We start from the raw sequence: 21,829 nt of genomic DNA, 5'->3' as shown, positions 1-21,829 counted from the left end.
CTGCCCGCCTGCACTTTGCTCATTGTTTACCACTGTGGCTGACATCGGCAGTGCCGAGCCGGGCAAGGTCTGCGGGGCTGGGACGCGACTCACAGCAGCGCGTCGTCCCGCACCATCTCCACCACCACCTCGCCGGCAATCTCCTTCACCAGCCCGCCCACCATCGCCTTGCCCACCCACGTCTCGAGGAAGGCCTGGATTTTGGGCATGACCATGCGGAACACGCCGCTGCCGCTCTTCGAGTTACCGGCGCTCGTCCCGAACCCACCCACCACCACCAGGATCGAGTTGATGAGCGCTGTCGCCGCGCCACCGCCGCGGAACGCGCTCACACCGAGGAAGATAAAGGCGAGAATGATGGCCAGGAGGAGGACGGCCACGCCGAGACTCACTGCAAGCTGCGTGTCGCTCACGCCAAACACGCTCTTCACCCGCTGCTTCATCGCCACGCTTGTCGCATCTGCGCACTTGTCACGCAGCTCGCTCTCCTCCACAGTCGACGACCGCCCCGCAGTCTGGCTCTTCACCTCGGCCACCACATCGTCCACAATCACCGCAAAGCCACGGTTGAGCTTCTCGTCTACAGACGACAGCATCCGCTTCCCTCCCTCCACAACCTGCGTCGTTTTGCCGAGCACAGAGTTGAGCGTCCGGATGGTGGACTGCGAGTTGCTCAGGATCTTGCCCACAAGCTCCTCCGCAACCTCTCGGTACGGCGCAAGGACTTCGGACTCGAGCACGCTTCCGCCAGACTCCATCTCCTTCTTGGCCAGGGCGGGGACCTCGGCGAGGAGCGCCCGCCACTGGCCCACAAGCGCTGCAACCACCTCGCCTCGCTTCCCGGCGCCCTTCTTCACCATCAGCCGCGCCCACGCCACAACGCTCGCAACCGCCTCCTGCACGCTCGCAATGCCCACGCTCGCGCCCACAAGCAGCGCTTCCACAAATCGCGGGCCGAGCTCCGGCGCTGCCAGGAACCGCACGAGGTACACCAGCGCCTCTTCAGAGCCCTCTGCCGCCTTGCGTGCACTCGCCGCAACAAGCTCGCCGATGAGCTGCCCGAGCTTCCGCTCGGCCATGCTCTCATCGAGCCCGGCGACTGCAGCCTTGATCACACCGGACCGTGGCGCAAAGACCGGGCCTAGCGGCCCGTTGAGCAGAACACCGTCCACCACGCCCTCGACGTACGCCTGCACCCCGAGCCCACGGAGTCCGAGCCCGCGCGCCACAAGCGACGCTCCGCCTGCCCCAGCAGCCTTGTTGGCCCCGGCGCCAGACTTGGCCACGGGCGCCACCACTTGCGACACCCACTTGCCCGACGCGCGCGCCACGGCCTCCATCGTCTCCACCTTGATCGCCGCCCTGCCCACGTCGTCGCCAAAGAACGACCGCACAAAATCCAGCGGTCTCCACCGCCGCCCCTCGCCGCCGCTCTCATCGTCGCCGTCGGCGCCGCCTACCTCGGACAGCACACGCTGAGCAAACTGCGCCACAATTCTTGGCCAGCTCTTCACCACAATCTGCGCGCTCCTGCTCTTTCGCGCCGCCACAAGACTCGTCAGCATCGCCGCCGGACTGGTTGACGACACCATCATCCGCAGCACAGGCTCGCACACAACATCCAGCACGTACGACGCCACAAACGCACGCTCGTAGTAGTCCTCACCGATCGACTCGGAGAGCTCGCCTCCGAGTACCTCGACGGCTTCGTCCACGCGCTCGCCCGACCGCCGCAGCGCCAGCACATCCTCGCTCCGCCGCGACGCAACAGCCTCCATGCCCTTGGCCACAATCGCCATCAGCCGGCTCATCATCGCAGCGCCGCCGGCCTCGCCACCGTCCTTCAGGCTCTGCAGCACGCCGTCCTCCAGAGCTCGCGCCGCCATGACAAACACGCCTTCGCTTCCCTCCTCCATCGCGTCCTCCACCGCGGCCCGGAGCCCGCTCACCACAGCCGCGAGCACCTCGTTGACCTTGCTGCCACCTTGTCCGCCGCCGCTCGCCTCCTTACACAGCCGCAGCACTTGATCGACCACGTCCTCGTCATCCTCGGCGTCCGGCGAGCCACCGACAAACGTCTCTAGTCCGCCGTCGGCCATCCAGCCATACACAGGCTCCAGCCAGCTGGCCACATCCTCGCCGCTGGCCAGGACATCCTCAAGCGCCTCGTGCTGCAGCATCTCTTTCACCACGTCCCGCACTCGGTCGTGCATGGCGTTGAACAGCTTTCGCAACGAGACCACGCTCGCGTTCTGCTGCGCCACAACGCTCACGTTCCGAAGCGCAGCCTGCCCGATACCGGCCAGCAGCGTCTCGGTTGCGTACTCGACCAGCGCCTCGCCTGCAGACTCCAGAAAGCCCACAAGCAGCTCCTCTGCCAGGCCCTCGACCTGCGACACAAACGTCACCACGTTCTCGGTCGCGCCTTCCAGGAAGCCGCGGAGCGACGTCTCGCTCCCTCCGCCCTCCAGCCACCCAAGCACAAGCCGGAGCACAAACTGTTCCACAGCCGCAGGCGCTTGCTCCCGCGCACGCGCCACAGCATTCTCCACCCGCATCACAAACTTGCTCTTCATCAGCTTGAGCACGCCGTCGTGGACCTGGTCAAACACGTAAAAGTAGTTGAGCACAAGGCCCTCCTCGGCATCCCATCCCTGGTCGTTGGCCACGCCTACCACATGGCCCTGGATGCCGGACACAAGCGTCTCGCGCGAGAGGCCGACCATCGCAGCGCGCTTGACAATCTCGCCAACCTCGCTCCACACATCGGGCGCTTGCCTCAGCAGCTGCCCCTGCAGCTCCAGCAGCGCCTCCGTTTGGCTCGCAGCCGCAGCCGCGAGCGGCGAGACAAGCCCGCCGAGCAGCACCTTGTGCGGCGCCACAACCAGCGAGCAAAGCTCTGCAGCGAGCGCCTGCATCAGGCCGCGCACGTCAACCCAGGCAAACACGCGCCGCAGCACAACGTCGCCGTCGGCGCCCGACTCGAGTAGGCCGCCCACAGCCTGAACGCCGCGCCACACAGACCGCGGCTGCCGCACGAGCCCCTGCAGCCGCAGCCGCAGCGATCGCAGCACAGAGAGCACCATCGCCTCCTGCGAGTGCAGCCCGTCCACAACCTTGCTCGCTGCAAGCCCAAGGATCTGGTTCACAAGCACAAGCGGCGACGCACTCACAAGCTCTTGCACAAACTCGAGAACAAGTGGCAGCACAGCCTTCCACGACGCCGTCGCTGCAGACGTCGGAATGAGGACAAGGTCAAAGACCTCGCCCACAAGCCCGGGTAGCAGCTCACCAAACACGTAGTCGCTCACTTCGCCCAGCAGCCCTTCCACGAGATCTTTGGCGGCCGTATACGCGCCCTCGGCCTCTTGGTACGCCTCCAGTGCCGCAGGCATCGCCTCGTCGTACCGCATCACCTCCTCCACGCTTCCGCCAACACGCTCCATCACCTCGGTCGACGCAAACTCCAGACGTCCACGTACCTCACGTCCCATCCGCCGCACCTCCCGCCCGGTCACCGCAAGTCGCCGCAGCTCCTCGCCAACAACCGCCCACGCCCGCTTGGCCAGCTGGGCACCCAGGCTTTGGTCTTCGTCCACCGCAGCAACAGCGCTCCGCCAGAACCCGCGCAGCGTCTGCTGCACAAAGTCAAGCAAGTCCAGCATCCGCTCTTCCAAATCGCCGAGCACCTCGCTCGCGCTCTGCTCAATGTCGAACCCGCGCGGGCCAAGAGACTCAGAGAACGGGAAGAACACAGCCTTGATGGCATCCACAACAACCTGCTCCCATGCTCCAGATGCCCCACTCACGTCCGCAAACTCGAATGCCTCAGACTCGTGCCCAGAGCTCAGCAGCCGCCCCGTGTCGACGCGGCACTCGTTGAGCACCTGAAGCACACGAAGACCAAACCCGTCGTTCCGCTGGGCAAAGTACTCATCCGCCCCAGGCACACCCTCGCTCAGCACCGCAAGCGATTGTCCCAGCAGCGGGAACACCGTCCCGAGCACGCCCAGCACGTCCCAGCCTCCGCCACGCTTGCCAGACACCATGTTCGAGATGGACCCGCTCTCGCCATCGGCATACAGCGAACGCACAAGCGCGAGCTCTACCTCGCCGCTCTCGGTCGATGCCACCATGACCTGTGCCACCACCTCCAGGTACCCAAACAGGCTCGTCTGCACTGAAGTCACGGTCTCGCGCGCCGTCTCCAGCTCATCGTCCTCGTCTTCAGCGTCTTCCAGCGCCTCTAGCGCCTCGGCAACCTGCGTCCGCAGACGCCCCGCAAACTCTGGCCAGATCTCGGCGTTGAACTTGCGCTCCACGCCGGTCATTGCTTCGACGACCATCTCCTTGCCCAGCTCCCGCCATGACACCATGTTGTGCATCACTTCCGCGAGCGCATGTACAGATTGCGACATCGACCGACTGGACCGACCATCTGCATCGTCGCCACCCTCGTCGCCGTTGCCAGCCCTTGCTCCGTCGGCTCCGCCCTCGCTCCGCGACGTGATGACCTTGGCCAGCCCCACAAGCTCCCGCAGGAACTGTCCCAGCAGTTCGGTCTCGCCCTCGGCCTGCGCCACAGCCTTCGCAATCCGCTTCGGCGCCAGCTTGCTCAACGCCTCTTCCATGCTCGCCTTGACAAGCGAGTCTTCCTCTTCCCTTCCTCCTCCTCCTCGCCTTCTTCGTCGGCGTCGTAAGCATTCTCTGCGTCGGTGGCGTCCTTCTCCTCGTCCCCGCCTTCCGACGCCTTCAGCAGCCGGTCCACAATCGCCACATACGATGCTCCGCTGCCGCTCTCTGCACGCTCGCTCATCTCCACCAGCTCGTCATACGCCATAGAGCCAACACCGGCACGCTCAAACACCCGCGTGTAGAACTTGGCCACGACGCTGCCGCCGTAGTCCAGCCCGCGCCTCCGGTAGCCGTCCATGACCACAGCCATGGCAGGCACACCCAGAACGCCCTTGAGCTTGCTCAGCAGCTCGCCAAAGTCGCTCTCGGTCACCAGTTCGCCCACAAGCTCTGCCAGCGCCTCCACAAGCTCGCCAAAGTCCACGGCCCCGTTGTCTTCTTCACCGACCTCGCCGTCGCCGTCGTCGTCGTCGATCTCTGCAGTAAGGCTCCCACCTCCTCTGCATCCGCAGCACCCGCTCGAGCTTCCTTCACCGAGCGTCGCCGCCTCCGAGTCCGACTTGGACCATGTCGCGCCGAGCTTGCGGAGCGAGACAAGGACGCGCCCCGGAATGAGCGCTTCCACAAGCTCGCCGACCACACTCGACATGAACACCTCCATGTCGACCTCCTTCACAATGTCCACGATCATGCCCAGGTTCGCCTCCACAAGCGCCAGCAGCTCGGGAACAGATACGCCACTCCGCCGCGCCTCGACAAAGCTGACCACAATCTGCGAGCCGAACACTGTCATCTTGCCCATGTCTGCCTCGAGCGCCCGGAGGAACGCGTCGGCAAAGGCAGAAAAGAAGGCGCCCACAATCGCGCGCACCTTGCCGCCCGACAGTCCCTCAAAGACACCTGCCAGCTTGGCCAGTGGCGACGTTCGGACGGCAGCCACAACCTGGGCCATCACCTCCTCCAGCACACGCGCGTCCACACGGCGCAGCGCATCCTTCAGCTTGCCCAACACAACTTTGCGGAGGAACTGCCTCAGCAGCTTGATGACCACCACCTGTGCCACAGGACCCACCGCCTCCACCGCCGCGTGCGTCACAAGCTGTTTGGCACGCTTCGACGACGCAAGCAGCTTCGTCATCTGCCCCAACAGCTCGTGCTCGAGCACGGGCGTCTTCAGCATCGATTTGATCTTGAAGCCCTCGGCCCGAGCCTCGTCAAAGTAGCAGAAAAAGTAGTCGCCCGCTATCATGTCTTCCATGATCCCACGGAACCAGAGGTACACATTGCCAGCCCGGCCGTGGGCGCTGTTGCGCGACGAGAAGCCCTTGATCCCGCCCATCCACTTGCTGAAGAACGCTACAGCCTCCTCGCGTCCGGCAGCTCCGCGGTCACACAGCCGCAGGTACTCTTCCACCTCGCGCGCGTAGAGCCACCGCCCCATCGCGTCCTTGCCAAACATCTCCTCGTACAGCAGCCAGTCGAACATCCGTCCCGACATAAAGTTCATCCACACCTGGCCCATCTCTGAGCCCAAGTCTGCCGTCCACTTGTACTGCAGCGCGTACGCCACCAGCTCCAGTGGCGTCCCCGTCAGGGCAACCTTCCACCGCGTAAACAGCTGGCATAGGTGGCTCTGCAGCTCTTCCACCTCCTCGTCGCTCAGCGCAAACGTACCCGGTCGCGCAGGCACCTTGTCGTGATACGAGTCGCTGCTCAGGACATACCGCGCAAACGAGCCGGTCGCGTCGCCGAACAGGTTGCCCATCGTAAACGTCTCGCGATTTCGCACGCCAAACTTGTTGGCAAGCACTCCAGCGGCCTCGTCCGTCATTGTCTCGTACAACCAGTCGGTCACGTTCGGCTTGAACGAAATGTCCAGCCCAAACTCGCTCACACCGATCTGCAGCCGCTCCAGTAGCCCACCCAGCGTCCGCCGCGTGTCCAGCGTCAGCGCCATCCGCAGCCACACAAACTCGACTGCGCTTACGGCCCCGCTCTCAAACACGCGTCCGGCCTCGATCACCTCCTCTACGAGGTCACCAAAGTCCTCTGTTGACAGCTGCTGCGTGATCTGCGCCACAAGCGCAAGCACAACGCCACGCTGTGCACTCACAGGTGTGTACACCTTGCACAACTCGTTGAGCGCTTCGCCCACTTCGCACAGCGCCTCCAGCACAGCGCTGTTCTCGGCGTGCGGGCTGAGCTCGCGCCCAACCCGGAGCACCCGCCCCAATGCCTCGACGCGCCACTCCAACCGCCGAATCCGCGCGTCCGCGTCCGCCACCTTGAACAGCTCCATGGGCGCATCGGCCTTGGCCTTGCTCTTGGCTTTGGACTTGGACTTGGCTTTGGACTTGGACTTGGCTTTGGACTTGGCCTTGGCCTTGACAGTGCGGTCCTCGCTCCCACCCTCCTCGGCAGCTGCTGTTGCCCGCACCTCGGCCTGCTCCTCGCGTCGCGCGCGGATCTCGTACTCCATCCGAGCCAGCTCGGCTTCCAGCTCGGCTTCCAGCTCCCCTGCTTGGCCAAATGATGATTTTTGAGCCTCGTCGCCAAAGATAGCCTCCACGGCGGCGCTCCACTTGAGCGATCCCTCCATGCGTGCCATGACCCAGCCAGACGTTGCCTTGGCCACAGACACAATCTCACGCTGCGATTCAACAGTCTCGTTGCCGGTTGCCGCCTCGGGCAGGGCCCCGGCCTGGGTCTCGGCAGAGCTGTGCACCTTGCACATCTTTTCAAGCAAGTCCTGCTCGGCCCATCCGGCCGGTACCGATGAGAGCCCGTCCAAAATAGCACGCGCGGCGCGCGTCTCTACATACATCACATTCGACGCACGCCCGAGGTGGATCGTCCCGTATGGCAGGCCAAACACCTCGAGCATTGCCTCAAAGGTGTCCTCCACAAGCAGCCCACGCATGTGCTGGAACGAGAGCACAAAGTTGGAGAGAATAGCACGAAAGGCGAGTCGCGCCTCTTTCTGCATCTCCTCCTGAAGCGTGCCCGGCAGCGACGCCACCATCCGTGGCACTGCAACCGCAAGGTAGCTGACCATCGCGTCGCCCACCTTGCTTGCAGCATTGAAACGCTCAAGCGTCCTGGTCGACGCCACAAACAGCGGCGCCCCGTTCGGGTTCAGCAGCCGCTTGACAAGCTCCTTGTCAAATGGCCGCTTCATCATCGCAAGCCGGCTCATGATCGTTGCACGCACAGACCGCGGCGACTCGCGCTCACCGATGCACTGCAGCACAGTCTCGACGTAGCACTGCGGCCGCAGAAGCACACGTACAATGGCACCGACGAGTCGGTCCAGCAGCGCGTGCGGATCCACCGCCGCCGTCACACTCTCCACAATCGCGCTGAGCGAGACAGAGCTCGTCCGCATCGGGAGCTTTGCCACCGCCTCCGAGAGCACCTCGGGCCGACCGACAACCTCGTCGTAGGCAATGTCAATGAGCTCACGCACGAGCGCGGTCTTGGTTGTCGACGATGCCACCGCAATTGCCGACGCGTCCAGCGCTCCAAGTCCGAGTGCGTGCGCCACAAACGCCAGCGGCATCTGGGTGTTCACCTTGGTCTCGCGCCACTTGCCCATTGCGTCCAGCGTCCGCTTCATCTTGTGCGCCGTCGAGCCGAGTGCCCGCTTCCGCCCGACAACCTGCCCAGCGTACGTCACCAGCGCCTCCTCTGCAAGCGCAATGACAAACTCGGCATCCTGCAGCTCGCCCGGCACCGGCGCTGCCTGCCGCACCATCCACTCAATGAGCTCGATAGCCTCGGCTCCGGCCTTGTCCAGCCCACTCTCGGAGAGTTCGGCCACAGTGGCTCCCAGCGAGTCGAGACCCACGCCGGTCGGATCTCCACTGGGGCGAGCCTCGTCATCTTCGTCCGACGACGACAACGACCCAGCCCGCTCATCGCCGAGACCACCCACCAGGGCTGCCAGCGCCCCTTCGGTTGCACCAGACCGACCGTAACGCACCACGGCCTCACGAGCAACCCGTTTCAGCTGGGCACACGCAAAGATCCGCGAGACGGCATAGAGGCAGCCCGAGACCTCGAGTGCAACCTCGCCCTCGCGGGCGGCAAGGACCCGCAGCTGCTCGCTCCGTGACGCCGACGCGTCCAGCGGTTCGCTCCCGGCCTTGAATCCGGACGTCTCCGCGGTGTGTGCCACCAGATAGTCTGGCACCCGCGCGCCGCCCACGAGCAAGCCCGGCCACGACTCATGGATCATGAGGAGAACAACGACGGCCTCGCATGCCGCCGAGTCAAACTCCTCCATCACCGCAGCCTCGTACTCGGCCTCGCTCCCGCTAGCCTCGGCATCAGCAGCGCTGCCCTTAGCCTTGCTCGCCACGCGCGCAGCCTTGACCGAGGCCTTGGCCACTTCGCCTGCCAGCTGGCGCGCAAACGCGTGGCCCGTGTTCAGCAGGCAGCTCGCCAGATCCAGCGCGGCGACTGCCACCGCCTGTGCGCTCTCCCGGTAGCCGCGGGTCAGCCGGGCACCGACTGCCAGCTCGCCTTGCACCACCCGCACCCGGTGGCCGATCGAGGTCATGAGCTCAAAGAGCGCGTCGAGGATGTCAAACAGCTGCGCAGCCTCGGCTGCGTTGGCCTTGCCTCTCGCCACCTCGTCCATTGTCTTGGGCAGTCGTGCCTTGAAAACTGGAGGACGTGGATGAGGACGTAGTTGAGGGTAAAGAGCTCGCGGAGCACCGCCCCGTCGGCCTCGTCCGTTTCGCCCACAATGTGGAAGAGCTGCCGCAGGTCAGTGAGCAGCTTGGTCGATACCCGGGCGAGCAGCACCATTCCGTGCAGCGAGAGCTTTGGATACTGCTTTGTCGAGCTTCCCGAGATCCTCATCACCCGCTGCAGCACCCTGCGGGTCTTGCAGAGCCGCCGCTCGCGGTCCGACATAGAGAGCCCGGCCTCCGAAAGCGTCACCGCCTCGCGTAGCTCTGCATCGAGCCACTCGTTGCCGCCAGCCTCACTGTCGTCCGAGTCCGAGTCCGAGTCGCCACCGGTTGCACCGACCCGGGCGCCGCGCGCTGCACCGCGCTCAACCTCGCGCTCCAGCCCCAGCGAGGTGAGGAGCTTGACTAGCTGCGCCTCGGGCGAGCGGCCTTGAACATCGTCGTTGTCGACCAGCAATGCGTCGCGGACGTCGTGCCGCCGGCTCCGCCGTGAGTCGTCGAGCGCGTCGATCTCACCGAGATCGCCGTGGGAGTTTTTTGTCCACAGCTCGGCGACCTCGAGTGCCCGCTCCAGCGGCGACCGTTCGCCCACCCCGCGGAGTGCGTCTACAATTCCGTCGCGCGCAATGGCGGCAAGCACGCGCTCGCGAACAGCCGTATCGGCACTAGGCAGAGCGCCCCGTGGCGCGGTGCACAGGGCTAGCAGCACGTCGATGAGCGCCTTCTCTGCATTCCGGTGGCCGAAATCGGTCTCCAGCACCACGTTCATGTCCGCAAAGGCCTGAGAGACCAGGCCACGCGCTTCAGCGGCATCCTTGACAACCACGTCGTACCGCCGCACAAGCATCTTGGGCACAAGCTCGCTAAGCTTGGTCAGTGCCACGCTCACGTGGGCCCGTGCAAGGTCGCGGTCAAAGTCGGCCACGATGGCGCCCACGCCCTCCGAGTACAGAGTCGAGTACGCCCGGGCCCAGGGGCTCACCAGCGCGTCCGCCTCCAGAATCGCACCCTTGATTGCGTCCTGCGCCTCGTCCCACGACAGGCCCTGTAGCTCGTCGAGGGCGGCAGACACCGTCCCGGATGCCTTGTCGAGCACGTCTTCGACCATCGACGTCGCCATCTCGTACACAAAGGCCACCAGCTCGCGGCCGACGGCCTCGCCGTCGTCCACAATCTTGTCCACCTCGGCCTTGAGGTCCGGCTCGACGAGCTCGCGTGTAAAAGCATGGAGGTGGGTGATGACAAAGTCGCGCCAGGTCGTGGCCAGCGGAAGGTACCGCGAGCCCACTCGGTTGACGATCGCCAGCAGCTCCTCCTCCTCCAGCGCCGTGGCGTAGTGCGATGCGACGAGGCCAATGAGCGGCGAGAGGCCGCGGAGCGGAAGCGAGACGAGGACGCCAAGCAAGCTCGGGACCAGCCCGCCGACCTTGGCTTTGCGCTCAAAGGCGCCCATGACCGCCCCGCCGTCGCTTTGGATGCGTTTGCGGAAGCGCGCCTGTGCATTGAGGATGGGCTTGAGCGCGTTGCGCAGGATATGGTCCGGCTCGCGAGAGAGCGCGTCGACAAGGACCATGAACACCCCCTCAACCACTGTGGTCGATGAGTAGACCATCTCTGAGACGAGCGCCTCGCAAAAATGCGGAAAGACCGAGTCCGACATGATGCTCTTGGCGTAGTGCGAGACGTAGGCCTTTAGCGATGCGGGCGTTCCCGGCGGCGGCTTGCGGACGAGGCTTTTGACCAGCGGTGTGACCTTGGGGTCCGGGTCAAACTCGTTGAGCGTGCTTGCCCAGTCGCCGCGCTGCGCCTTGACTGCCGCGGTCTTGAACGAGGCAAACACATCGCCGATGGTAATGTCAAAGTAGTACGGGCCCGAGAGCTTCTTCTGGAAGGCCTGGAGCTTGGGACCGAGGAAAGCGAGGCCCGGCACGTCTTCGAACACTGCCGGGTTGAAGACCGAGGCCACGGCATCGCGGAAGGCAGGGCTCTTGGGGAGGACCTCGACCACCTCAGGTACCACTTGCGAGAGTACGGCCTCGTACAGCGAGTCGAACCAGGAAGAGCAGATCTCGTCGAGCGCGTCGGGCGGGATGCTGCCCACGACTGCCGACGCCATAGGGACCAGGCCGCGCTCAACGACCTGCCGCAGGTCGACACGCGAGAAAATGACCTCGAGCACTTGCCCGAGCGCTGCAGCGAGGCCGGCGATGTTGAACGACGACTCGCGCGAGGACGAGGACGAGCCGGCCTTGAACTCGCGGATGAGGGCGGCAACGCCAGTGCCCATGGTGACTATGGCGTCCTTGAGTGAGATGAGGAAGTCGAATGGGACCACGGCCTTGGCGACAACCTGGACCAGGGCGCCGGCCAGCGACGGTGAGTTGGAAGCCAGTGCCTTGAGCACCACCGCCATGACGCCGGGCACCGTCGGCTGCGGTTCGGTCTGGGCGTAGACCACGCCCTCACGCGCGGCCGCAACAGCCACGGCCGGCGATGCGGTGAGGGCGCCTATTTCGTCGAGCAGCGAGTCGACAATGTTGTGGAAGACATGCGCCTCGGCGAGCTGGGTGTCGACATAGTCGAGGAAAAACTCCATAAACTGGACCGGGGTGCCGGCCAGGACCGACCGGACCGACATGAGCGCGCCGCGGACGGCGTCGATGAGCGAGGCAAAGGCATCCTCGACGGCTCCGGCGGTGTTGAGCATGTCGCCGACAACCGAGCGGAGCGTTGACATGACGCCGGTGGAGAAAAAGCCAAACACTTCTTCGAGCACCTCGTGGCACTTGACCAGTAAGAGCTCGACGGGCATGGCAGCCCAGAGCGGGTCGATGATGGCGTCGATGGAGAGGCCGGCAAGCGCGTCGAGGCCCTGCGAGCCCCAGGCAAAGGCTGAGTCAAAGAAGGCCTCAAACGGGCGAAGGAGGTAGCTGACGAGACCGTCAGCGAGCGAAGCGGTCGGATCGGCAGCCTTGGCCAGGCTGTCGCCGTGCTGGGTGACAAAGGCTGCGAGCAGGGCCGAGGAGGCGCCCGTGACCAGGAGCGGTGCGGGCGCCATGGCCGCGGTCATAGCGGCCAGCGCCTTGGGCACCACCTCCAGAGCGGCGGTTGTCGGCGAGACAACGAGCGTGGCAAGCATGGTGCCGAGCGAGCCCCGCGGCGTCACCGATGGATCGAGCACTTTGTCGAGCAGCGCGGCTCGCATGGCATCCAGGAGGGCGGCGTCAAAGCCGGCCCGCGAGAAAGCGGCCTTGACTGCCGAAAACGGCGCGGCAAAGGCGGCAAAGCCGACAGCCTGCATAGCGCCGAGGAGGGTGTCGAGGACGTGGCCACCGAGCGAGGCCAACGAGTCGGCAGCGAGCGCGAGTTCGACGGCGGCGATGGCGCCCTGGACCCGCGACCGCTTCTCGCCCGAGCTCCCGGACATGAGGTTGGCCTCGCTCCGCAGCGCCCACCGGAGGTTCTCCAGTTCTTCATCAGGCAGGGCAAGCGAGGGTTGAGTGACAAAGCGGAGAGTCTTGCGAATGATCGAGGTCATGGCCTTGACAAACGGCTTCGTCGCGGCCTGTAGCGAGCCGCCCGCCTTGGCGGCCCACGTGGCCGATACGGCGGCCTCGACCACGGCGCGGACCACCGACTCGAGCTCAAAGAGTGGCTTGTCGTGGACGAGCTCCTCGCAGCTGGTGACAAACGGAGAGCAGACGGCGGCGACAAAGGCCCGAAGGTTGGGCGTTGCTGCCAGCACAAGATCGGCAATGAGCTTGCCCATGGCGTCAGCCGAGCCGAGCTGGGCATCAAGAAGGGCGCTGGCCAGGGCGTCGGCGAGCGAGGCGAGCGAGGCCCGATCCACCAGCGCTGCCGACGAGCTTGTAAGCGAGTCGAGGGCGTGAAGTGTCGCAGGCCAGTCGGCGGCGTCCGAGTCGGCGGCGTTGAGCTCAACGCCCGGGGCGGCGCTTGCTGGGATCATGAACAGCGCCACAAACTGGGCCTTGACGCTTCGGCGCAGCGCGGCGCTCTTCTTGCCCGGCACGGCATCCGGGTCTGCTGGCGCCGCGCCAAAGACGGTCTCTGCGGCGCCGGCGAGGGCAAGGTAGAGGTCATGGGCGGGAGGAAGAAAGGCGTCGAGGGCAGCGTCCCACAGATCAAAGACAGCGGCCGGGGCAAGAACCTCGCCAAAGAGCGAGGTCTGCGTCGTGGCCTCGAGCGCATCGATGGCGTCCTGGATCTCGTCGTCGGCGTCGACGACGGTCCGGACGTCCTCGAGTTTGGCGATGAGGACGGCGGTCTGGCGAGCCAAGAGGTCGAGCGGGGCCGAGAGCGCAGACGCGAGCTGGGCGCCAAACTTGGAAATGCCCGAAGAGCCCGAGACCGACGACATGACGTGGACGACTGCTTCAAGGAGCGGGTCGAGAGAGGGCGCGATGGCGACGTGCAGGAGAGCCACTGTGCGGGAGGCTGGGAAGCCGCGGGAGAGCGCGTTGCCGAGCGAGGCGCCGTCGATTGAGCTTGCCAGAGCACCGAGCGACGAGAGCTTGGCCGAGAGCGTCAGTTGCTTGGCCAGCAGCAGCTCGAGCGCTCGGGTTACGGCTGGGTCGTCAAGGTTGGCGTCGGTACTAGCAGTGGTGATTTCGGCCGAGAGCGCGTCAAGGGCGTCGGCAAGGGCAGCCATGCGCGAGGCTAGTGCGTGGCGGGCGTTGCTCAGCGGCTCGAGCACGATTGTGGCGGAGAGCAAGTCCTTGAAGCCGGCGGCGATCCAAGAGCGGAAGACGGCCGGGCCGAGGTGGAGCTTGGCGGCGAGCGTGTCGCGCATGCGGAGAGCAAGCGCGCGGGCGGCCGAGGCTTTGGCGGACGCAAGCTTGGCCGGCGACTCGGCGAGGAAGGTTGCGAGCGAGGTGCGACCGCCGAGCTTGGCCAAGAGCTCGGCAAAGAGGTGCGGGGTGTCAAGCGCCGAGGCGATGGCAACTGCGGCAGCCTTGGAGGCACGGGTGGTAACCTCTGCACGTGCGGCGGCGAGTGCCTTGGCCTTGGCCAGCGGCGAGGCGACGAGGCGGGCAAGGTCATCGATGGCGACGTTGAGGGCGCGTGAGGTCTTGTGGGTCGACGCCGACGAAGCCATGTGCTTAAAGGCCAGCTCGAGACGGACATGGATGGCGTCGAGCTTGAGCGCGGTGCGGATGAGCGAGACGACGTTGGAGGCAAGCCGGATGTGGGTCTCGGCCGACTCGGACTCACGGTTGCGGTCGGTGAGGTGGCGGAGGCGATCGACGAGGACGGAGAGGCCGGCGGAGCGGAGGATTGACTCGGTCTGGGAGGTGAGCGAGTCAACAAAGGCGGTGACATGGCCGGGCTTTGTCACGTACTCTTCAAAGTTGTCGAGGTTGTGATCGATGGCGGCGGCGAGAGCGGCGCCCGAGGCTGCGGCCGACGTGCCGACCGACGCCGTGTCGACAGGCGCGGCATGAGCGACGGCAGCGACCAGGGCGGCGAGCGGGGTTGGCGCCGGGGCACGGAGCGCGGCAGTGGGGGTCGGCGACGAGGCCGAGGCCGAGGCCGAGGCCGAGGACGGGGCGGAGCGGCGCGGGCCGCGCTTTCGGCCGAGCAGGTCAACCACCGATGCCTGGGTCACCTTGTCGACTACCCGAGCAAACGAGGAGCCCTTGGAGAGCATGGTGGTAAAGATGCGGGTGAAGAGTGCATCGAGATGCGGGCGGTGGAGGGCGGCTGGAATGGCGTCGAGGGCAAGCGCGGTGAGCGAGAGTGGGTGGCGGGTGGCGGCCGGGGCGGCGACGAGGCCGGTGAGCTGGCCAAAGACGACGACCGAGAGGCGCGAGCCAAGCCAGGCGAGGCCGGCCTTGACGACGCGGAGGCCCCAGGCGGCCAGCTCTGTGGCCGAGGCAGTGGCGTGCGGGACGGGCGGCGCGGCGCGAAGAGCAGCAAGGAGGGCATCAACGACCATGTCTGCGAAGCTCTCGTTAGACTGTAGCTGGGCCTTGAGCTGACGGAGGAAGTTCTGCCATGTGGCGGTGGCGACGTCCGGGGCGGAGCGGCAAGCGGTGAGCATGCGGCGGAAGAGCGGGGCAAACGGATGGCGGGCCGAGGTGAGGAGCGAGGCAAAGTGGGCGAGGAGGCCTTCTGCGGCGGGCGACGACTCGGACGAGACGGCGATAAACTTGGCGGTGAGATCGCCGGCTAGGAGGGCGCGGAGCTTGGCCTTGAGTGAGTTGACCAGAGCCGAGAGGCGGTCGGTGGGCTCGGGCGCGTAGAGCTTGGTCATGGTGAGCCTGCGGGCCTGGACGGCGGCGAGTTTTGCCGAGAGCGAGTCGCGGGCGATCAGGACGCGCTCGACCACGTAGAGTGGGAGGCCAAGCGAGCGGAGGTCTGCAGGAGTTGCTGCGGCAAACTGAGCGCCGGTAAACTCGGCAAAGAGCTCGCGCATCCGGTCCGGGTTGACGATGCTCGAGACGCCGGCGCGGTCCGAGTCGGACGACGAGTACGAGGCCGAGGCCGAGGCCGAGTAGAGGCCGGAGCCTGCGACGTCGGACGACGAGTGCTGGTAGCCCGAGTACGAGCCGAGGACCGACGAGTATGAGAGGTCATCGCCGGGCGAGTCGGGAGGCGAGTCTGAGCCATCGCGGTCGTGGTGGAAGGCTGAGCCCGAGCCCGAGCCCGAGAGCGATGCGTCGTCTGCGGCGGCGACGCGGGAGGTCTTTGCGCTTGCCGGGCCTGATGCGGTGAGACCGGCCTTGACCATGCCTGCAATGATGGGCGGCGACCAGAGGGCATCCCACAGGGCCGGCAGGTCGAGCGAGGCCGGAAAGGAGCGAATAGCGTCTGCGACCGAAGAGGGCAGGCGAGCAAAGACGTTGCCCGGGCGTGGGCGCCGTCGGGTGTCATGTCGTCCTTGGCGAGGCGAATGTTGATAAAGGCGACGAGCCTGTCGCGCTCGGCAAGGAGAGACGCCGCGATGTCGTGGGGCAGGTTCGGGAAGCGGGCGGAGATGTTGTCGGGCGTGAGCGAGAGGAGGGCCGGCCCGGAGAGCGTGGCGTAGTAGTCGGAGACTGGGCCGAGGTCAAGCTCGACCATGGCGAGCCAGTTGCGGACGTCGAGCGGGGAGAAGCGGGCGAGGACGTCGGGCGCGGAGAGCTCAAAAGAAAGCTTACGGAGCGCGGGGGTGATGTGGGTCTCGAGCCTGTCGCCGATGTCGCGCATCCGCGCAACGCCAGTGTTCATGGAGCGCGCAAAGTCGAGTTTGGTGGTTGATATGGCGTGCGGCATGTGTGCGGCCGACGAGAGGGCGGTCGCCTCGAGAAGGCCGAAGACTGTGGCAAAGACGTTGAGGAAGGGGTCCAGGGCGTCGGGCGCAAAGGGGCCGAGCAGCGAGGCGATAGGCCCGCGGATGACGTCGAGGAGCAGCTGGGAGCGCGGCTCGCCAGCCTTCATGCCTGCGGTGAGGGTGGAGACGATGGAGAAGAGGGCGACGGTGTGGGCGTTGCCGAGGGCCTCAAAGGCAGAGACGGTGTCGAGCGCGGAGCGCGAGGCGGCCATGACGGTAGCCATGAGCTCCTGCGGGTTCGACGGGCCAGGCTCGTCTGGATCGTCGCCAGTTGCGGCAGCAGCGCCAGCAACGGGGATGCCTGCGGCGGCGAGTGCGCCCATGGTCTTTGTGGCGAGATGAGTGGGCACGATGGAGAGGATGGTGTCAAAGACGTCCTTAAAGGCGTTGACAACGAGCTCCTTCCACGACTTGAGCTTCTTGTAGGTAAAGGTGACATGGCCGCCCATGGTGAGGACGGCAGTAGCCCAGGGGAGGACGCGGATGGTGTTGATGACGAGGCCGAGGAGGATCCACATGAGAATGAGGAAGACGCCGACGAGGTTGACATAGACGAGGGCGGCAAAGTAGCGGTGGAAGATCCACTGCAGGTAGGCGCGGAAGCGGTAGGCCGAGGAGAAGCGGTAGAGGTGAAAGGCAAACTCGAGCGAACCCATGAGCAGGTTGGCGCCAAAGAGCGAGACGGCGACGATGCGGAAGATGACGCTCGAGGTGCCGGCCTCGTACATGTAGGCGGCGACGACGATAAAGGCGGTGGGTGCGACAAAGATGGCGTAGACGGAGATGACGGAGAAGATGTTGCGGAAGAAAAAGTCGATTGCGGCGACGAGCTTCTCACGGAGGACTTGGACGCGCGACTTGGGCTTTGGCTGGACGAGGGTGTCCTCCAGCGAGACCTCGTCTGCGCGCGACTGGGCGGAGCCATCGTCGTTGTACTTGCCCTTGATGATGGCGGCGTTGGCCTTCTTCATCAGCTGGGCCTCGGAGAACTTGCCGGCCTCCTTGGAAAAGTACCAGAAGACGCCTGACTGCTGTAGGAAGGAGGCACCGGAGGGGCCTGCTTCGATCGAGGTAGCTGGGGCGGAGGCTGATGCGGCGGCGGCGGTGGCGGCGGCAGCAGAGACCTTGCGAAGTTTGAGGGCCTTCCGGGCTGCGGCGAGCTCGGCCTTCCAGCGGGAGGAGACGAGCTTGAGGGTGAGGAAGAGGACGATAAAGGCGAGGAGGAGCGAGGCGAGGATGGCGAGGCCGTTGAGGATGACAAGGAGCATGTCGTCGAGGAAAGAGACCCGCTTGCGGAGGTAGCGCTCGGAGGCCGGGTCGTACTCGTAGATGGACCAGGAGGCGGCCGGCTCGTCGGGGGTGCGGAGGGCGAGGACGCCGTCTGAGGAGGCGGCGGCGGCGATGGTGAGATAGGAGGCAAAGAGGCGGGCCTCGGTCCGGGAGGTGACTTGCAGGCTGTTGGAGGCGGTGGCAGAGGCCGGGACCGGGTCTGTCGGGCAGAAGCCCGGCGAGAAGCGGAGCTCGAGGTCTGCAGCGAGCGGCGAGAGGAGGCCGAGCGAGACGGTACGGAGGTAGCGGAGGTTGAGCCGGAGGAAGACCTTGGAGAGGACCCACATGTACGAGGCGGTGTCGTGGCCCGGAGCGCCGGGCCCGGTGAGCTTGAAGCGGATGAGCTCGTAACCGACGTCGGAGAGGTCGTTGGCCTCGTGGAGGCCGGCGAGGGCGGAGCGCGAGGCCGGCGAGAGGGCAAGGCTTCGGGCGGTGCCTGTGTAGCGTGACGTTGGCGCGGTGGAGGTGACAAAGGCGCCAGCGGCGTCCAGGACGGCGGCGTGGACCTCGTAAGAGGCCGAGGCGGCCAGGGCGACGGGGGCGGCGCCGGCGGCGTTGGTGAGGATGGCGCCGGAGCAGGAGGAGACATTGGTGGCAGGCGCGGTGGAGCAGGCCGGTGGGGTGGCGAGGACCGGAGCAGTGAGGCACGATGTGTCGGACGGCACGGTGTAGCTGAGGGCGAGCGAGGTGGTGGTGGAGAGAGTGACCGAGCCAGCGGCAGTGGCGGCCGATCCGGCGCCGGCGGCCGGCAGGGCGAGGGCGTCGCCGACGATATCGCCGGCATCAAGGGCAAGTGCGAGCGGGGCGGCGAGGTCGAGCCGGCGCAGGACGAGCGAGCCAAAGGCACCGACGGCGGAGAGCGGCGGGGCGAGGGCGAGGCGGGCAGACGGCGCGGCGGCGATGGTGACGTTGGCGGCGCGGGAGGCGTTGACGACGAGGCCGATGGGGGCAAAGGGCTGGTCCGGGGCGAGGACGAGGACGGCGGAGCAGCCGAGGGCGGTCGGCGAGGCCGCGGCGACGGTGAGGGTATTCGACGACGCGTCGTAGGCGAGCACGCCGCGGCCGGACGGGCCAAAGGCGACCGAGGCGGCGTGGGCGGGCGCCGGCGCAGGTGCGGGCGCCACGGTGAGCGAGCAGGCCGAGACGGCGAGGGTGAGGGCCGGCGCGCCGGCGGCGGTGGCGGCCGGTTTTTTTTTTTTAGCGCGGCGGTGGCGGCCGGCCGGACGAGGACGAGGAAGAGCGCGGCGAGGGTGGCGAGGGTGGCCGCAAGGAGGAGCGCCAGGCAGGCGAGCCGGGGCGCCCGGTACTTGCGGGCCGCCGCGGCGCCGGAGAGCCCGCCATGCGCGGCAGATGCTCCAGCGAGCCGCGGTAGGCCGCCCGGAGTTGTTGACGCTAACGGCGCCACCTTGCTGCTGCGGAGCATGGCAGTTTGGGAGACGCGTGGGGTATGAGGGGGTGGGTGAAGGGAGTTGGAAGTGAGTGAGACGGGATCGGGGCGGTGGAGGAAGGGGGGGGGGGGTTGCCATAGCATGGGCAAGGGTATGAGTAAAAAAAGAGTTATAAACGGGTACTAAAATGGCCAAAATAATATATTTGTATATTCGGTGCTGTAAAAGTAGTGTATATTTAAAATTAGGCGTTGTGAATAATATTAACATGATAATATGGAAATGAAATTATATAAGTTTATGGTTTGAATAATGACATAGGTGATGGAAGCGTGGAAATTCTTCCCGGGGTGTTGAAGGGCGGCGTCGGGCAGAGCGAGTTGCAAGGAGCTGTTGGTTAGCTTGCTTTATGGGGTATGGCACGATGATGCGCGTTGTGATGGGGTCGCTGGAATGCAGTTGGGGCAAGGAAAGGCGTGAATGGCGAGAAAAGCCGCTTGAGCCTGGAAAAGTGTGCTCGAGAAAGCTCCCTTCGACATTGCGGGGTGCGGGTCGAACGGCTGGCGCAGGTCACCTGCAGATGAACGCAAGCCTCTGTGAGGAGTGGCACAGTCATGGGGGGTCTTGGGTGGGGAGAGAGACTCTGCCCGCGTCGTCTCCCCGCGCCCTGCACGGCCTAGCCGACCTGGCCTGGTCGCCGTACGTGCCGACAGGAGGTAGCTCTCTGAGATGAGTCACATGCGGAAGGTCTCGGGTTGCTGTTGGCTGGCACCGCGGCAGCCCTGGCCACTAGCCAGCTCTGGGCCAGCTCCAGGCAGACGACTGCCTTTGCAGATGGCCGATAGGCGTCAGATGCGGAGCGGATGTGTACCCTGCTAGGCAGTTCCGGCCGTGGAGTGGGCCGTGACCCCACTGGGGTCTGGCCGTGTGGCGGCTGTGCACTGCATGTGCGCCGCATGTTTGTGGCTATATTTTTTTTGGGACTCCAAACTCGCTTGTGGGGGTTTGGCTGTATTAAGTAAGGCGTGTGGCCCTGGCGGTTGCAACGGCCTGAGCTGCGGCACACACGAGCGGAAGTCGTCGCGGAGTCAAAACCGCGCCGATTTCACGCTCGAAGTAGTACAGCATTGTCCAAACTCGCTTGTGGGGGTTTGGCTGTATTAAGTAAGGCGTGTGGCCCTGGCGGTTGCAACGGCCTGAGCTGCGGCACACACGACTCTTACATTGCCTCGCCATGACCTCGTGCATGGCTTCGCTCGCTCTGATTGTGCTACTTGCGCTGGTCGCGGCGGCGGCCGCTGCGCCTGGTCCGTCGCGGGTCGTCTCGCTCCTCCAGCTGGCCAAGGGCGGCAACGCCACGTTTGGCAACGCTGCCGTCGCTATCGACATCGCCTCGGGCACCGTCGAGGTCCTCGCGAACGTGCCGGGCTTTGGTGGGACGGGTATGCTGTGCGGCGGTGCCGACGCGGCGTCGACCTTTGTCTGCGGGCTCGGCTCGGGCGGGGTGATCAACCTCGAGACGGGCGAGGTGACGGTGCCTGCGATGGTGACGCCGCCTGGCGTCCAGCTCGACGGGGTGGTGGCCATTCCCGGCACAGACGAGTTCATCGGGGTGGACCTCAACACCGGGCGGGTGTGGCGGCTGACGACCGATCCGACTTTCGGCGTGGTCTTCACGCCGACCAAGTGCGACCAAGGGCTGTTTGACGAGGGTTTTGCCATCACCGCCGACGGCGCGTTCTACCTCTACTCGACCGGAGCCCAACTGGCGTGGTGCAACCTGACGACGAACACCATGACGACCTCGGATGTCAAAGCCGGGCTCTTCCATGGGATCGTCTCGCTCGAAGGTGAGATGTATGCTATCTCCCGCGGCTTTGACGGCGCAGCGCCCATCGTGTACACCTTCCAGCAGGACGTGGGCTATGCGTCCGGCACGTGGACGCCTGGTGCGCGGGTGGCTGATCTGGGCCCTTCGGGCAAGTTTGCCGGCTACAACTTTGTCTCGTCGTTCTTCTCGGCCAACAGCGGCACACCCAGCGCGGGCCCCGTCCTCGGCGGCTTGTTTGTCGGCAAGACTGCGAGCCCGGTCGACGCCAGGTTCGACACGCTCCTCATCTTCGACGCCGCGACAGGTGCTACCGTTGCCACCATCGACGTCGCCGATGCGTTTGGCGACGGCATCGGGCTTGGCATTGCCACCACGAGCATGTTTGTGTAGCCACCACGAGCAGGTTTGTGTGGCTATGGTGTCGTGAGCCGGGTTTTTCCATTCCTGACCCTGTCGGTGCCCTGGTAGCCACGACACTTTACCCCATCATCATGATCATGGGCATCGTCATGGTCATCATGGTCATGGCCATGGTCATCATGGTCATGGCCATGGTCATCATGGTCATTATAGTCATCCCCATCCCCATCCCCATCCCCATCCCCATCCCCATCCC

At 65.5% G+C, this 21,829-nt stretch overlaps 3 protein-coding genes across 3 annotated transcripts in view; 2 read left to right on the top strand and 1 right to left on the bottom strand.

Moving 5' to 3' along the window:
• Positions 1 to 27: 27 nt before the first annotated feature.
• On the bottom strand, positions 28 to 19,417 carry AMSG_11169 (uncharacterized protein; the record flags this gene model as incomplete). Its single annotated transcript, XM_013897468.1, has 5 exons — positions 28 to 4,614; positions 4,644 to 9,280; positions 9,313 to 16,045; positions 16,195 to 19,347; positions 19,392 to 19,417. The coding sequence occupies 5 exons, from the start codon at positions 19,415 to 19,417 to the stop codon at positions 90 to 92; spliced, it is 19,074 nt and encodes a 6,357-aa protein (XP_013752922.1). The 3' UTR covers positions 28 to 89.
• Positions 19,418 to 20,616: 1,199 nt separating this feature from the next.
• On the top strand, positions 20,617 to 21,603 carry AMSG_11168 (uncharacterized protein; the record flags this gene model as incomplete). Its single annotated transcript, XM_013897467.1, has 1 exon — positions 20,617 to 21,603. One exon carries the CDS (start codon positions 20,617 to 20,619, stop codon positions 21,601 to 21,603), a length of 987 nt encoding a protein of 328 aa, XP_013752921.1.
• Positions 21,604 to 21,704: 101 nt separating this feature from the next.
• The window catches only part of AMSG_11167 (cell-cell signaling protein), a gene marked incomplete at its 5' end in the record, with an annotated part of 1,555 nt that continues 1,430 nt past the window's right edge, over positions 21,705 to 21,829 (top strand). Inside the window, one exon of the mRNA XM_013897466.1 lies at positions 21,705 to 21,785. Within this exon, the coding sequence (XP_013752920.1) occupies positions 21,705 to 21,785 (81 nt within the window). The remainder of the gene's footprint in view (positions 21,786 to 21,829) is intronic.

Source organism: Thecamonas trahens (genome assembly GCF_000142905.1).
Source record: "Thecamonas trahens ATCC 50062 unplaced genomic scaffold supercont1.70, whole genome shotgun sequence".
Lineage (NCBI taxonomy): Eukaryota > Apusomonadida > Apusomonadidae > Thecamonas > Thecamonas trahens.
The sequence above is the reverse complement of the archived record's forward strand: the minus strand, read 5'-3'. Positions and strand labels throughout refer to the sequence as shown.